At 40.5% G+C, this 18,039-nt stretch overlaps 1 protein-coding gene across 1 annotated transcript in view; it reads left to right on the top strand.

The window, feature by feature from the left end:
- tefu (Serine/threonine-protein kinase tefu) overlaps positions 1-18,039 on the top strand; it is a 307,455-nt gene that overhangs the window by 277,166 nt on the left and 12,250 nt on the right. Inside the window, exons 54-57 of the mRNA XM_071688722.1 lie at positions 3,504-3,635; positions 9,502-9,648; positions 16,295-16,567; positions 17,277-17,484. Coding sequence (XP_071544823.1) covers positions 3,504-3,635; positions 9,502-9,648; positions 16,295-16,567; positions 17,277-17,484 — 760 coding nt within the window. The remainder of the gene's footprint in view (positions 1-3,503; positions 3,636-9,501; positions 9,649-16,294; positions 16,568-17,276; positions 17,485-18,039) is intronic.

Raw genomic sequence — 18,039 nt, 5'->3', positions numbered from 1 at the left:
GTCATGGTAACTACACACCTTGACATTGCATTATGGGTGAAAGGGCTGACTCATAATCCCATGACCAATTCTGGCTTATTATCCCTTGCAGCCATGGCGCTTTTTTTTCTTTTTTTTTTCAAGCATCAGGCAGCGACGAGAGGGGCAGAGCTACGAGCATGCCCCGGGAAGTAACTGCAAATTGTCTTTTATCATTAGTAGGAAGTTGATAAATTTTGATGGTCTACCCAAGTTTGTCCCATTCTGATACCCTACTGCTGAAGGTTTTCATGATCTTTAACCACAGTTGGAAAGTGAAAGAACTTGACAAAAGAGCAAATAGCTTCAGTAAGTAGTCTGTACAAGGCACAGAGGCCGGTAAGGAAATTACGGCAATACCAGCACACAAGGGAAAACTTGGGAAGGCTAGGAAGACTTCACCACACACACTAACCATCCAGAAATATCAGCTAGAAGCTGATCTATGTTTGTTAGCAAGGGAATTTAGAAAATAAATGACTGGTGAAGTGTCAGTAAGGACTGTTCATTGATACCTCCACGACAACCTGCACTTCATCTTCCATTGCACCTGAAAGAAGCCCCTTACCCTTATGCAGAGGCACCCTAGGATCACGTTTGCCAAGACATACCTTCAGTGGGATAATACCAAGTGGAAACACATGCTGTGGAGCGATGAAACCACGTTTTTAATGACTGGGAACCAAGTTGTAATATTCATCGGCGTCCCAGGATGGGAACCAAGTTGTAATATTCATCAGCGTCCCAGGAGTGACCCTTGCGATCCCAAGTACACTTTCAGTACTGTTAAACAACCCTGATTCTTTCCTGGTTTGAGGTTGTTTTTCTTATTATTGAATTGGTGACCATCTCACACTACTCGGACATCAAACCATGCATCAGCACAACTACCTCTAGCTACTGATGGGCTATTTACCAGACTGTTTTCAGAAGTGCCATGCGGATGTGTTCATGCACGATGGTGCTCCTTGCCACACAGCAAAGTCTGTAAAGCAGTGACTTAACAACTGTGAAATCGATTTTATCAATGACTGGCCTAGAAACAGCCCAAATATTAGTCCGATAGAAAACTTATGGAGCGTCATTAAGCGCTGACTTTCAGGGAAGGATACTTGCATTGTCTACAAGCTTGAGGTGGCCATTGGTGAGGAGTAGCATTATTTGGACCCCTCAGATTCTTAAGAACTTGGCAGAAGCAGTGTCTTTACACCTTCAAGAATGTATAAAGAGGAAAGGGAAGCAAATTATCTAACAAAACTGTATATGAATAAATCTAATGAATAGTTTATCTTTATTTTTATCCTTTGGCTCCTCCACACATAATGCACTGTTGAGGTGAGTTCTTCATTAGTTGTAGAGGAATAATGTCATTTTGCAGTGCTTAAGAGACCTCTTAAGTGGGGTTCCCACTCCTTGTTCTGTGACTGGGACCATGAGCACCCAAGGTAAGTCTTTCTCCTCATTACTTCTTTTTTTTTCCAGCCTCCTATCTTCAAGTTAGTTGTGTGTGCAAAATTGCTTTTAAATCCCTATGTAAACTTTTACCTCGATATGGATTTAAAATCAGTATTAGATCCAGTCAAAGATAAATTTATACCAGAATACCTTGATAAGCCAAGATATTCTAGGAAGGTTATAACATTATTATGCCATCTTAAACAGTTCTATCTTTCTATATCTCTGATGCCTGTTCCCAACTAGAATTCCCTCAAGAGGGTGGCCTTAGAATAGTCTCCATAACTAGTGAATTCCATTGCTGCTTGTTAGCCTTTAGTGCCTCACCATTAACAGCCACTGGCAGAGGGCAACTCCAGTGTTTGCTGAGGCTCCTACCAAATATTCCTGCCAACTTCTACCTAATACTTCAGCCTAGTGTTCCTACGTACTTGCTCATCTCAAAAATCTAGAGTTATGAAGAATGGGCTGTGTGAGTTAAGTGTTGTCAGGTGTTATGTATGACAGGGAGAGATTGTATGCTTGTGGAGAGAATGCCGGCAGTCCATGTGTAAGTAAGGCAGAAAGAAAAGACAGCTACCTGGGTCATAGGAGTGCAACTTAACAACCACTGAAGTGCTGGCCCACTACACAGCCATCACTAACCCTCTCGATACCCAGGGAGGTAGTACTGGTAATATACCTCCCTGGTCGTTGGCTGCCTACTAACATATACCTACCTAAAGTGTTCCTTGCATCATGCAATTATTTTTTAAGGATAACCCTTTTGTGAATCCTGTGCATGCTCATTATTTTATGCTGCGTGGTGAAATTCTTCTTTTCCAAGAACCTAATGGATTGATTTGCCAGTTTTAACCCTGCATTCTTACAGGTCCTTTATGTGCAGCTTCACTGTCACTAATACTCTCATCATCATCTTAAATGGGCTTCTTCACTTTTGTCATCTTGTGCACTACTGGCAATACACTGCCACAGTGCATCAAGTTTCACATAAATTCTTGGTAACCTTTATTCTGTTTTGAATTCCTGAGGCATGCTTCAACAGTTCTGCTACTTAGTCTCACTGCAAAATCTTTGTCATTCACGTTGTCCTTTCCAAGTGCTGAATAATGCATGTTGTCAAAGTTTTCTGTGTCTGACTGAAGATGTTATGGTGTACCATAAGGCTCACAAGATTTGATAAGCCCTACTATTGATGTTAGAGACTTCAATCATTCATTTTACAAGATCTGATACTTTTTGAAAAAAGAGTATGTATTAAGAGAGAGAAAGCAAATGAGTCACATTCAGGATTATCTAGGTTCCTGATTTGATGTACTCATTTTATACATCATATGTATCATACTCATTGGTTGTATTGACTCATCATCAGTTCTGTAATTCTGAAATGTGGTAGATCGTACTTGGTAGGCAGCTACCAACCAGGGAGCTATATTTCCTGTACTACTCGCCTAGGTATCATAAGGTGACTGCATGGTGAGTCAGCAATTCACTGGTTGTAAAGTTGCATTCCTCAGACCCAGGTAGCTGTCTTTTCTTTTTGCAGTCTGTCCACAAGTATAATTTCACCTTGTTACACAGTACTTAAACTCTCACAACCCATTCTTTGTAATCCTAGATTTTTCCTGTGGTGAGCACTATATGCGAGCTCAGCCTTTAGGCAAAATTGGTAGAGCTTTAGGTAGAGGCTAGGAACATTAGAATTACCATCTGCTGGTGGTCTCTGAAGGGTATGGATAAAGGCAAAAATTAGCACTTGAGTTCACCATTTATGGAGATTATTTTGTCATGGCCACCTCCTTGAGGGAGTTCCCAAATGGAGCAGGTGTCAGATAAATAGAGAGATGTAGATAGATACATTCTATGTATTTTACACATCATTTGTATTGATACATCAATAAAGTAATTCTGTAACTCTTGATGAGACCACTTTCAAAGCTTTTAAGGGTTGCTTTTTATTCATCAATTGATTTTATTTGCTCAGTTAATTTAATAAAACAGTTTTGTAAGATGTTATTTTTACTTTGAAGGTGTTTGGCATAGTCAATGAGCTTCTAACCAAAAGCAGTGAGACAAGGGAAAGAGCCCTCTCCATGCGTACTTATCAAGTTGTTCCATTATCGCAGAAGAGTGGACTTATCCAGTGGTGCAATAACACTCAGGTAAGTTGCCCATCTCAAGTGTTATATGCTAACAAGTAATGGTTTAGAAGTATGTTATTCTTTGCTTGAATAGCAGGATGTCTATTTTCTCTCCAGCATTAGTTTCTCCTGAATGTTGGAAACTTCCTAAGATCCCAAGGGATTAGAAACTTCTCACCTTGTTACCTGTTAAGGTTTAATGCTTTTCACTCATTAAACTTTTATTAGTGGTAGCAGTCATAACTAACATCATCCCTCTGTTTGATGTACTGGTTAGAATCGGATGCCTTGTATTTTCTTGAATACCTAATGATACAGAGCCTTCCTTTGCAGCTCTTCCACCTTACCATGGATGAATATTCTCTTATGATTCAATTTGTGCATAGTGTGTGTATGTATAGCAACTCACCCACTCAGTACAACTCTTGCTCTTGCAAGTGACAACAAGTACACGTGACCTTTCCTGACCTCTCCTTAATCCCTGAGTTGAGCTTAGTGGCTTTTCCTTCAAAATTAATGCAATTGGCATAGCTAACTTGAGTGTTGCATAAATAGCCAGTTGTCTCTGAAGGCATTTAGTCATGTAGTCAGATTGTTTTAGACACAAGTGTTCTCTAGCTGCACCTAAACATATGTGCCCTGATCATCTGATTTCAGAGGGTTTTACAGTTCCTCTACGATCAGTAACAGCACACCCCATGACTCCTGATTTTTCACATTGCTCAAATGCCTCAAGTCCCATGACCTCCTGCAGCAGAAATTCCATGTGACAGTGTCATTGCTGCATTCCATTGCAGTTCCAACAGGATATCAGTATATCTCTCCTCCCTTGCAACACAACCCAGCAGCCATTGCATTTTCTCAAAACTACAGATCCTCGCTCATCTCCCATCTGGTGCACTGGCAACAAAACTACAGGACCTCAGTAGCTTGCCATCTCTTTTGCTGTAGGCCTTTGGTTCCCAAACCCTTGGTCATGACCCACTTGCAAAGCTGTTCCTGAGGGTCATGGTAAGGTCTTGTGTTGAAAAAATCATTTTAAGTTACATGAGAGAGTGGTGATTGAGAGGGTGGTGGCATACACAGAGCATCAGACTAGGGAGGAACATTGTAATTTCAGGAGTAGTCGAGAATGTGCGGACCAGATGTTTTCTTTGAAGTATCTGTTTGACAAATACTTAATATGTGTGACAAATACTTAGAGAAACAGATGGATTTGTATGTGGCATTATTAGATCAGGAGAAAGCTGTTGATAGAGATAATAGAGATGTTTTGTGGAAGGTATAATTGATAAATGATGTGGAAGGAAAGTTATTTGAAGCATTGGGGAGTTTTTATCAAGAGAGTAAAAAGTGTCCACAAGTAGGAAGAGAAGAGGTTGAGTAGTTTCATATGAAGGTGGGTGTGCAGAAGGCATATTATATTGGCATGGCTATTTAATCTTTTCATGGTTGGGGTTGTTAGGGAGGTGAGTGCGAGGGTCTTAGAGAGAGGGGCAGGTCTGCATTCTTGGGGGGGGTGAGAGAGAAAGAGAGATCCTGGGAGGTAAGTCAGGATGAAAGAGATTGAGTTTCTGAAGGAATGTTCTGTGGGTTATTGGGATGAGGTGTGACTAAATGGAATGGAAAAGAAATGAAGGGTGTATGAGAGATGTGGTATGGCAAGGAATGCAAAGGGAGTGAATTGTGGAGTTGTAGAATGGTGGAAACAATACTTTGAGGTGGTTTGAGCATGTGGAAGTGAGTGGAGCACCACCTGTGACATGGGCAAATAGGTTGGAGGAATACTTGAGGGAGAGAAATAAAGGCAGAATGAATGGAATGGTGTATGCATGGGAGGCATACAAGGACAGGGATAAGTGGAGACTCTTTGCCATGGCCACCCCTTGATGGGAGTTCTTGGAGGGAACTGGCATCAGAGATATCAATAGATGGATAGATATACAGAGAAAGAGTGTCTTGACATTTTGATTTCCAAAGCAGCTGAAGTGGATGGGATTACAGTAAAGTTTCTCAAGAAAGTGGGCAACAGTGTTTTTGAGTGGTAAGTCAGAATATTCACAGTACGTTATATGTGGCTCAGAGCGAGGTGCTTTGTTCTCAGGATTTTCACAGTACATTATATGTGGCTCAAAGCTACGTTATGATGTGTTAGTAGGGAGTAGTTGATAGGCAGCTAACTACCAGGTAAGTATATTACCAGTGCTACCAGCCTGGGTATTGGGAGGGTTAGTAACATCCGCTTAATGAGCCAGCACTTTAGTAGTTGTCAAGTTGCACTCTGCTGACCTAGGTAGCTGTCTTTTCTTTCTGCCTCACTTACATGTGGGCTGCTGGCATTGTCCACAAATGTAGTCTGTCCTTGTCATACTTGACACTTGACAACACTTAACTCACACAGCTCATTCTTCCTAACTCTAGATTTTCATGCAATGAGCACTTTGTGCTGGTCCTGCCTTTGGCAAAATGGTAGGAGCAGTAGATAAAAGTAGCAGGTAGGAACATAAATTTAGGCTGGAGCATTAGGTAGAAATTTTAGGTAGTAGTGGTGAGAAGGAGCATTAGATAGTAGTCAGTAGGAGTATTAAGGAGTAGCCTCGGCAAACAAAGCACTAGAGTTGTCCTCTGCCAGTGGCCTGTTGAGGTTGAGGCACTAAAGGCTAAGAAACAGCACAAGAGTTCACTGGTTATGGAGACTCTATTGCCATGGTCTCCTCTTTTAGGGAGTTCCAGAGATAGAAATATATAGAAGTCAGTTGCAGTTTGCTGATGACACAGCAGTGGTGGCAAAATCAGGCGAGAAGCTGCTGTCTTAAGTCTAGGATAGCGTGAGAAAGGAGAAAGTTGAGAGTTAATGTGAATTGAATTGTGGCTATTGAGGTTTGCAGGGAAGAGAGCCAGGTCAGTTGGAATGCGAGTTTGAATCGAGAGAACCTGGAGAGTATGGAGTTTGTAAATACCCCGGAGTGGACACGGCATCAGATGAAAGCTGAAATGAGCCATAGCTTGGGTAATGGGGCTAATGTCCTTGGCACATTGAGTTTAGAGTGAGTTGGATGTGCTGGAAGTGGATTTGAGGTTGATTTTTTGTGTTAGGGTGGTTGATCGAATAAGAAATGATAGAATGAGAAAGAGTTATGGAAGTAAGAAGAGTTTGTATGAAAGAGCAGAGTAATGGAAGTATGAAGAGTTTGTATGAAAGAGCAGAGTAATGGAAGTAAGAAGAGTTTGTATGAAAGAGCAGAGTAATGGAAGTAAGAAGAGTTTGTATAAAAGAGCAGATTGATGGAAGTAAGAAGAGTTTGTATGAAAGAGCTGAAGAGGGTGGGCTGATGTTGTTTAGAGACAAAGAGAATGAATGAGGAGAGGCTGACTAAGCAGGCATACATGTCAGAAGTGGAGGGAACAAGGAGGAGGAGGTTATCAAGGAGGATGTGGAAGGATGTAGTGAAAGATACCTCAAGCACTCAGGGTTGAACATGTAGAAGGATGTTTGGCGTACATGGGGTAAAGTGGATTAGAATGACCTGTTCTATATGGTCGAGCATGCTGTCACTGGCCTGAACTAGGGCATATAGAGTTGGATACTACAGAAAAGTCAGTGGAGCTTGGCTGTGATAGGGTTGTTCTGGTTTCATTGCATAATACATAATAGCTGGAGTGGATTTGAGTATGAGGCCACTTTTTGTTTCTGGCACTACCTCACTACATGGAAAAAGGCAAACAAGCATGAAAGAAAAGTGGCTTGCTGAACATGTGCTGAGAGTTTTTAAGTAATATAGTGCTGGATGATAGCAGTGTATGAGTATATAAGGTTTTTGCCGTGATAGTACATGTTATGAAAACTTCTGGAAAAGGATAAAAAAAAAGTGCACCTCACTAAATGGTCAAGAAAATAATGTACAGTAGTGGGGCAATTGGACTGTAAATTTTGAAGTTTCTGAAACTGTATGAAGTGCTCGGAAATCTACCAAAAGGGTGTTAAAATGTTTGCGAAGAGTGAATTAGGTGTCATTAGTTTTAGAGGATTGAGTGTTTGGTCTGTGCTCAAAGCTGAAGTTATTTGTATGTTGGTCATTGTGGATTTTTACACATTATTTGCTTCCAGTGAAGGCATAGTGGCAGTGTTTGGCTCATAGGGTATCACTGAAACTAGTTTAGATGTGAAAGTTAACCATAGTGTTACATGTAGTAAGTACAGAGAAATTAGGTGATTCAGCAAATCTGTATTATTAAGTTATACTGTACAAAAATTTTTGCTCAAATAGATGTGGAACCATGGAAGCGGAAGTGGATCATAGGGTGGGGGAGGGGGCGAAAATTCTGGGGGCCTTGAAGAATGTGTGGAAGTCGAGAACATTATCTCGGAAAGCAAAAATGGGTATGTTTGAAGGAATAGTGGTTCCAACAATGTTGTATGGTTGCGAGGCGTGGGCTATGGATAGAGTTGTGCGCAGGAGGATGGATGTGCTGGAAATGAGATGTTTGAGGACAATGTGTGGTGTGAGGTGGTTTGATCGAGTGAGTAACGTAAGGGTAAGAGAGATGTGTGGAAATAAAAAGAGCGTGGTTGAGAGAGCAGAAGAGGGTGTTTTGAAGTGGTTTGGGCACATGGAGAGAATGAGTGAGGAAAGATTGACCAAGAGGATATATGTGTCGGAGGTGGAGGGAACGAGGAGAAGAGGGAGACCAAATTGGAGGTGGAAAGATGGAGTGAAAAAGATTTTGTGTGATCGGGGCCTGAACATGCAGGAGGGTGAAAGGAGGGCAAGGAATAGAGTGAATTGGATCGATGTGGTATACCGGGGTTGACGTGCTGTCAGTGGATTGAATCAAGGCATGTGAAGCGTCTGGGGTAAACCATGGAAAGCTGTGTAGGTATGTATATTTGCGTGTGTGGACGTATGTATATCATGTGTATGGGGGTGGGTTGGGCCATTTCTTTCGTCTGTTTCCTTGCGCTACCTCGCAAACGCGGGAGACAGCGACAAAGTATAATAAAAAAAGATATAAGATGTGAATGCAGGAAGTTTTAGATGTTTCACAAAACCATTATGCTTGATGGGATGAAGCAGTGGGGAAATGTTACAAGTTTTGAAATTTAAGTGGAGATTTAGAATACAGTAGATTTAAGAATGTGGGTATCTAATGATAGAGAAGTGCCGGTTGATTGCTGTCGTTCTTAAGAGAAGAATGAATGGTAAGTTTTGAGCATGCACATGTGGATGCTTTGTTGGAGAAAGTGGTGCATCTTGTGTTGATATTTGATGCCAAAATGTGGGTCAACAATAGAAAGTTGGCTAATACAATGTAGACATTTGAAGAGGGTGTTAGGGTAGCTTATGTTGTATCATAAAAGTGAATTGGTAGAAAAGTGGTAGTTTAGGATCTTATGAAAAGTTGACGGAAGCAGGTGATGAATTGTGCCTGCCTGCTGAAATATCTCTTTTCATTTGGTACAAATTGTGCAAGTTGAAAAGTAGGGAAAGAATTTAGGTTAGGATGGATATAGGTGTTGGTGCAAAACAGAAATCAAGGTAGAAGGAAGAAACCAAAAATTAGTTCTGAATGAAGATTATTGAGGAGCTAAAGTTTCCTTATTTGGAAGAGGTTTTGAGGTACTCCACTGTATGAGTGAAAAATTACACATGTGACTTGTGCACCTACAGGATATTCCTCCTGGAAGATGTTACGTGGTATGTTTAAATAGAAGCACACTATGCATCCAACTGTTCTTTTGTTTGCAAGTTGTTTGAGCGACATGGTGGCACAATAAACAAGACCTCTCTCCTTACATCTTTATCACCGAATTATTCCCATTGCTTGATGTGCTTGACTTAAACAGAGCACATGATAATGAATATATGATTTTTTTTTTTTTACTCAGGCCTTTGGTGAGTACCTAATTGGATCTGATAAGAAGAGTGGAGCCCACAAGCAATACTATTCTGAGGATTTCACTGCGAACACTTGTCGTAACAAGATGATGAGTGCAAAATCTTTGCCTCTGGAAGATCGATGCAGTGTCTTTCAGGTAGGAGTCTTTTATCATCTCCTTCTAAAATGGATTCTAACCTTTTAGCATTGCCATATTTTTGTAGACGAAAAATCAGTTTGGTGTTTTATCATTAGGAAGACCCCATTGATTACCATGATTTGAGTTCCGTAGATACTTTCCTTTTATACATTTGTGTTAGATATAATGATTAAGAGTTTTGGGTCTAATACTGCTCTTTACAGAACACCCAAATGCACATAATCTTCATCAGACATGTTACTCTCAATTTTCTATTAGTTACATTTTTTTATTCTTATGTTTTCCTCTTATACTTTTAGTATTTTGGCTCTGAGTGAATGAAGACATTCTTTTCATCTGTTCATGGTGCAACCTAGCTAATGCAGGAAACAGTGAAAAAGTATGAAAGGATAGTAGTCTATTGTTTACTTTATCAAATTCATTTGCAAAGTCTGGGAAAAGTGTCCATTCTTTTCCCTTTCATTTCAGTATGTTTGAGTAGTATGTTTGAGGAAAGGAACCTGGATGTTTTGGCTCTGAGTGAAACGAAGCTCAAGGGTAAAGGGGAAGAGTGGTTTGGGAATGTCTTGGGAGTAAAGTCAGGGGTTAGTGAGAGGATGAGAGCAAGGGAAGGAGTAGCACTACTGAAACAGGAGTGGTGGGAGTATGTGATAGAGTGTAAGAAAGTAAATTCTAGATTGATATGGGTAAAACTGAAAGTGGATGGAGAGAGTTGGGTGATTATTGGTGCATATGCACCTGGGCATGAGAAGAAAGATTATGAGAGGTAAGTGGTTTGGGAGCAGCTGAGTGAGTGTGTTAGCAGTTTTGATGCACGAGACCGGGTTATAGTGATGGGTGATTTGAGTGCAAAGGTGAGTGATGTGGCAGTTGAGGGAATAATTGATGTACATGGAGTGTTCAATGTTGTAAATGGAAATGGTGAAGAGCTTGTAGATTTATGTGCTGAAAAAGGACTGGTGATTGGGAATACCTGATTTAAAAAGAGATATATACATAAGTATACGTATGTAAGGAGAGAGATGGCCAGAGACGTTATTGGATTACGTGTTAATTGATAGGCGCACGAAAGAGACTTTTGGATGTTAATGTGCTGAGAGGTGCAACTGGAGGGATGTCTGATCATTATCTTGTGGAGGTGAAAGTGAAGATTTGTAGGGGTTTTCAGAAAAGAAGAGAGAATGTTGGGGTGAAGAGAGTGGTGAGAGTAAGTGAGCTTGGGAAGGAGACTTGTGTGAGGAAGTTCCAGGAGAGACTGAGTACAGAATGGAAAAAGGTGAGAACAAAGGATGTAAGGGGAATAGGATGTATTTAGGGAAGCAGTAATGGCTTGTGCAAAAGATGCTTGTGGCATGAGAAGTATTGGAGGTGGGCAGATTAGAAAGGGTAGTGAGTGGTGGTATGAAGTAAGATTATTAGTGAAAGAGAAGAGAGGGGCATTTAGGCGATTTTGGCAGGGAAATAATGCAAATGACTGGGAGATGTATAAAAGAAAAATGAGAGTTGGGGTGAGAGAGTATCATTAAATTTTAGGGAGAATGAAAAGATGTTATGGAAGGAGGTAGATAAAGTGTGTAAGACAAGGGAACAAATGGGAACATCAGTGAAGGGGGCAAATGGGGAGGTGATGACAAGTAGTGGTGATGTGAAAAGGAGATGGAGTGAGTATTTTGAAGGTTTGTTGAATGTGTTTGATGATAGAGTGGCAGATATAGGGTGTTTTGGTCTAGGTGGTGTGCAAAGTGAGAGGCTTAGGGAGAATGATTTGGTAAACAGAGAAGAGGTAGTAAAAGCTTTACGGAAGATGAAAGCCGGCAAGGCAGCAGGTTTGGATGGTATTGCAGTGGAATTTGTTAAAAAGGGGGGTGACTTGTTGACTGGTTGGTAAGATTATTGAATGTATGTATGACTCTTGGTGAGGCTTCTGAGGATTGGCGGAATGCTTGCATAGTGCCATTGTACAAAGGCAAAGGGGATAAAAGTTAGTGCTCAGATTATAGAGGTATAAGTTTGTTGAGTATTCCTGGGAAATTATACGGGAGGGTATTGATTGAGAGGGTGGAGGCATGTACAGAGCATCAGATTGAGGAAGAGCAGCGTGGTTTCAGAAGTGGTAGAGAATGTGTGGATCAGGTGTTTGCTTTGAAAAATGTATGTGAGAAATACTTAGAAAAGCAAATGGATTTGTATGTAGCATTTATGGATCTGGAGAAGGCATATGATAGAGTTGATAGAGATGCTCTGTGGAAGGGATTAAGAATATTTGGTGTGGGAGGCAAGTTGTTAGAAGCAGTGAAAAGTTTTTATCAAGGATGTAAGGCACGTGTAGGTGTAGGAAGAGAGGAAAGTGATTGGTTCTCAGTGAATGTAGGTTTGCAGCAGGGGTGTGTGATGTCTCCATGGTTGTTTAATTAGTTTATGGATGTGGTTGTTAGGGAGGTGAATGCAAGAGGTTTGGAAAGAGGGGCAAGTATGCAGTCTGTTGTGGATGAGAGAGCTTGGGAAGTGAGTCAGTTGTTGTTCGCTGATGATGCAGCGCTGGTGGCTGATTTGTGCGAGAAGCTGCAGAAGCTGGTGACTGAGTTTGGTAAAGTGTGTGAAAGAAGAAAGCTGGGAGTAAATGTGAATAAGAGCAAGGTTATTAGGTACAGTAGGGTTGAGGGACAAGTCATTTGGGAGGTAAGTTTGAATGGAGAAAAACTGGAGGAAGTGAAGTGTTTTAGATATCTGGGAGTGGATTTGGCAGCGGATAGAACCATGGAAGCAGAAGTGAATCATAGGGTGGGGAGGGGGCGAAAGTTCTGGGAGCATCGAAGAATGTGTGGAAGTCGAGAATGTCATCTTGGAAAGCAAAAATGGGTATGTTTGAAGTAATAGTGGTTCCAACAGTGATATATGGTTGCGAGGCGTGGGCTATAGATAGAGTTGTGCGGAGGAGGGTGGATGTGCTGGAAATGAGATGTTTGAGGACAATATGTGGTGTGAGCTGGTTTGATCAAATAAGTAATGAAAGGGTAAGAGAGATGTGTGGTAATAAAAAGAGTGGTTAAGAGAGCAGAAGAGGGTATTTTGAAATGGTTTGGTCACATGGAGAGAATGAGTGAGGAAAGATTGACCAAGAGGATATACGTGTCAGAGGTGGATCGAAAGAGGAGAAGTGGGAGACCAAATTGTAGGTGGAAGATGGAATGAAAAAGATTTTGAGTGATCGGGGCCTGAACATGCAGGAGGGTGAAGGGCGTGTAAGGAATTGAGTGAATTGGAACAATGTGGGATACTGGAGTTGACATGCTGTCAATGGATTGAACCAGGGCATGTGAAGTGTCTGGGATAAACCATGGAAAGTTCTGTAGGGCCTGGATGTGGAAAGGAAGCTGTGGTTTCGGTGCATTATACATGACAGCTAGAGACTGAATGTGAATGAATGTGGTGTTTGTTGTCTTTTCCTAGCGCTACCTCGCGCACATGCGGGGGGAGGGGGTTGGTATTTCATTGTGTGGTGGGGTGGCGACGGGAATGAATAAGGGCAGAGAGTATGAATTATGTGCATGTGTATATATGTATATGTCTCTGTGTGTATATATATGTATATATTGAGATGTATAGGTATGTATATGCGTATGTGTGGATGTGTATGTATATACATGTGTATGTGGGTGGGTTGGACCATTCTTTCGTCTGTTTCCTTGCACTGCCTCGCTAACGCGGGAGACAGCGACAAATTATAATGAATATATAAATATTCAGTTTCATATATGTAATTGTAATGAGCTGATGATTATCTGTTTGTATTATGCTGTACTGGAAGGTATTTTAACTCTCATGGGGCTCCATCCCTTGGACATTTTTTACCATCATGTAACTTTTATAAGCTGTAAGTATTAACCATGTGTTATGTTTGTGCATATTTAGCAAGTATAAATCCGTGCTGGCTTTCATATCTAAGTTTGGTGTTGATAAGATATTCCACTATGCATATTTTTATTATTCTCTCAAGCACTTTGATTATATGTAATGTTAGGCTGACTAGTCTGCTTTGTTTTGGCAGCAGTTTGGATTCTCCTTTGTGTATTGGTGTTTATAGTATTCCATTTTGTATAGATACCTATGCTGGATTGGACTATGCTTTGTCTTAGCAGCATTATGAGGGGTTTCTTTTCCTCCTTTTTTGGGGGGGAGGGGGGGATTTCATCAGGCCTAGGTGCTGAGTTCTCTTTAAGTTGGTCAACTGTTTCAGCTGTATCTCCTTCTCATAGATTGATATCTGCAAGTGCATGTTAGTCAGTGTCATTGAATATTTCATCATCAGTTTCATTATTCTTACATAATTGTCTAATTCTGTTTTCTGGTTGTGCATTTCTGACTTCTGTTCTCTCCAGGAACTCCCATCAAGGGGATGGCCATGGCAAAAGAGTCTCCACTTATCCCTGTTTTTATATGCTTCCCTCACATAGACCATTCCACAATTCTTCCCCTATTTCTCTCCCTCCTTTACTATTCCACTCTCTTGATGTTACAGGTGGTTTTTCTCTTTCCAACCCCTTTAATTGTACTATTATACACTCTCCTTGTAAACTCCCCATTCATCAGAACTTGCTTATATCTGGTTTCAATCTGGCTTGGTGAGACAGATGTAAACATTGCTGCATAGAGTAAGTTTGAGGATGGGAGGCATATGTACTTGTTTAAGGATTTTTGCTTTGTTTTTGATAACTACAGAAGAGAATTTGCTTTACATCAGATTCTGAATAAACTTAATGGGACCTATTGTAGCATGAATGGTCATATCAGTGATCAGCAAAATTATGGCTATGTTTCATTATGGGAATGTTTGGTATAACATGTTGATACTAGTCATTTTTAATATTACTTATACCACAATGGTTTTATTTATTTGACATGGCTGAAATATTGAAGTATGTAGGAGAAAAATGTGATAGAGTATATGCATTTTAGCATAGAAGCAGAGGGTTATACCTGAGGATCGGGTGAAAACTATTATTGTTCCTTTACGCAAATGTTGATTGATAGAGTGATGGAATGACTGAAAGCAGAATAGATGAGGAGCAAGGGGATTTTAAGAAAGGTAGGGGATACATGAATCAGAATTTTGTGGTGAGCATGACTAAAAAAGTATATAGCCAAAGTAAAGAAGCATTTTGTAACTTTTATGGATCTGAAGAAAGTGTACGATAGTTGAGTGGAATGCTTTCTAGAATGTGTTCAGGATATGTAGGGTTGGGGGACAATTGTTGAATGGGATGAGAGCCTTCTTTGGAGGAGTAATTGCATATGTAAGAATGGATGGAGAGTTGAGCAAAAGTTTTGGTATACATGTAGTGTTAGGCAGGACTTTAGATGGAGAGTTGAGGAAAAGTTTTGGTATACATGTAGTGTGAGGCAGGGCTGTATAATGTCACCATGGATGGGGTGGTGACAGAGATGAAAACAAATCTAGTGAAATAGGGGGTGCAGAGATGGAGTGCAGTGGCAAAGTATGGTGGCTTGTGGGAAGCCTGTTTGTGGATTATAGTACATCGTGTGTTGAGAGTGAAGAGTTACTGTAGGTTGTTTTATGATGTGTGTAAGCATAGGTGATTGAAGGTAAATGTGAATAAAAGTAAAGTAATGATGTTTGAAAGGAAACACAGTAAAAGTATAAATTTTGAAAAGTGATGGAGGAAAGTGTACTAAACTGTATTATAAATATGGGAGGAGAATGACTGGCGGAGTTGACAGAATTTAAGTATTTGGGAGCTATCTTGGGTGAGTTTGGTGATATGGAAGGAGAGATAAGGAAGAGAGCAGTACAGGGTACAGGAGTTATTGGGTCTCTCAATAGATTTATGATGGGTAGTAATGTAAGTATGGAAGTGAAGAAAGGATTAAGGGACAGCAGTACCCAATCAACCATGTTTTTTGGAGCCGAAACATGGATATTGAACAAGATACAGAGGTCAAGCATCCACGCAGTGGTGTGAGCTATTCAAGAGGAGAATGTGATATGAGTAGAGTAATTGAAGAAAGAAGTGCGGGAATGTATGAGAGATTTAGTTTGGCAGGTAATGCAAAGGAAATTATTGTGGAGTGGAAGAGTGGGTGAAACTATATTTTGAGGTGGTTTGGGTATGTGGAAAGAATGCAAGACGGCAACTTTAAGGGGTATGGATGTTAGTATGATTAAAGGGTTTGTGAGAAGAAGACTGCCTGTGACATTGGGAAATGGAATGGAAGAGTATTGGAGGGAGAGAAATAATGGAAGAATTTGTGGAATGGTGTATGTGTGGGAGGCATGTAAGGACAAGGATAAGTGGATACTCTTTTGCTGTGGCCACTTACTTGATGGGAGTTCCTGAAGGGAGTAAGCATGAAAGATACAAATAGATAGATTGTTTGATAGGTATATATATGACAAATTCTAGCATTTCTGAAAATAGGGGGAGTAATGCAACCTAATGATAATCTTTCATGTGTGTTGTGGTATTACTATCCATTGCTCAGCAGAACTTTGGTTGATTATGATGAGTTTATTGGCTGCTTATGATGTACATTATGATACTGTGTAATTTCTTTGTGCATAATTTTGTTACCTTTGAAAAAAGGTCAATAAGAGGTACTAGGTACATTTCACTTTAATTTACAGGACGTTTTAGAACACTTCCATCCAGTGTTCCGTCATTTCTTCTTGGAAAATTACCCATCGCCCCACGAATGGTACAAACGTCAGCTGGCGTATACTAAATCAGTTGCTACCAACTCGATGGTTGGCTACATATTAGGACTAGGGGACAGGCATGTAGAGAATATTCTGCTGGACAAGTCTACGGCAGAGCTTATACACATTGACCTAGGGATTGCATTCGAACTGGGGAAAATCTTGCCTACACCTGAAACCATTCCTTTTCGTATGACACAGGTAAAGATTTTTATATTTATAATTCATAATGAGTTGATGTGTAGTTTTATGTATTTGTTTGCTATTTCTTACCTTATTGAGGAACACAAACAACAGTGTAGTTTGCTACATCTTCTCTTTAACTATCATGTATAACACAATGAACCAAGAGCTCACCATCTAGAGCAAAGCCCTCAGACCATTTATTCTATCCTGTGCATGCTTATCACCAACTTGAATTATCTGGCCATGATGCATAACCTCCTTTCACACACTCTTCCAGACTCAGTCACCAACTTTTGCAGTTTCTCACTCCAATCTGCCACCAGTGCTGTATCATCAGCAAATAACAATTGACTTGCTTCCCAGGCCTTTCCATACCCCACAGACTGTATATTCGCCCCTCTCTCCAAGACTGTTGTATTTGCCTCCCTAACCAGCCCATCCATAGACAAATTGAACAACCATTTATGTGGTTGATTTTTTCATATACGTCAAGGTTATATAGATAATATATTGTAAAAATTCATTAGTTAACATTGATCTTTGGAGATACATTTCACAAATGAATTGCTCTTCATTTACTATCAGCTTGCAGTGTAATCCATGAAACATTTTATGTGGTGAAAACTATATTTTTATGTCGCTTCATTTTCTTTTAGCAGATTAAGCCTGCTTATTTAATTCTAGACGAAGTGTCCTTTATTAATGGCAACTATTTTATATATAGGATATAGTAGATGGACTAGGTGTGATGGGAATTGAAGGTCCTCTTCGCCGGTGCTGTGAGGCCACCCTGAATGTATTGCGAAGCTCAGGGGAGGTGTTGGTAACTGTTGTGGAAGTTCTACGGCATGATCCCTTACACCAATGGACTCTAACACCCCAACAGGTGGCTCATCTTCAGGCTTGTGGAGATGATGAGGACCAAGGAATAGGTAAGGTTTTAGCTTTGAATTACTGTTGCTGTACGTATTAGCACTTATTCAGCTTTATGTCCATTAAAGCTTTTTTTGTTTGTTTGTTGGTTTGTTATATATAATTACCTTAAGATGGAGTGAAAAAGATTTTGAGTGATTGGGGCCTGAACATACAGGAGGGTGAAAGGCGTGCAAGGAATAGAGTGAATTAGAACTTTGTGGTATACCGGGGTCGAGGTGCTGTCAATGGATTGAACCAGGGCATGTGAAGTGTCTGGGGTAAACCATGGAAAGTTTTGTGGGGCCAAGATGTGGAAAGGGAGCTTTGGTTTCTGTGCATTACACATGACAGCTAGAGACTCGCATTAGCACGGAGGGAGAGGGGTGCCATTTCATGTGTGGTGGGGTGGCGATGGAAATGGATGAAGGCAGTAAGTACGAATGTGTACATGTGTATATATGTATATGTATGTATACATTGAAATGTATAGTTATGTATATATGCATGTATGTATATACATGTGTATGTGGGTGGGATGGGCCATTCTTTCGTCTGTTTCCTTGCACTGCCTC

This window comes from Panulirus ornatus, chromosome 3, assembly GCF_036320965.1.
Source record: "Panulirus ornatus isolate Po-2019 chromosome 3, ASM3632096v1, whole genome shotgun sequence".
In the NCBI taxonomy this organism is placed as follows: Eukaryota; Metazoa; Arthropoda; class Malacostraca; order Decapoda; family Palinuridae; genus Panulirus; species Panulirus ornatus.
This window is presented reverse-complemented; position numbering and strand designations above follow the sequence as displayed.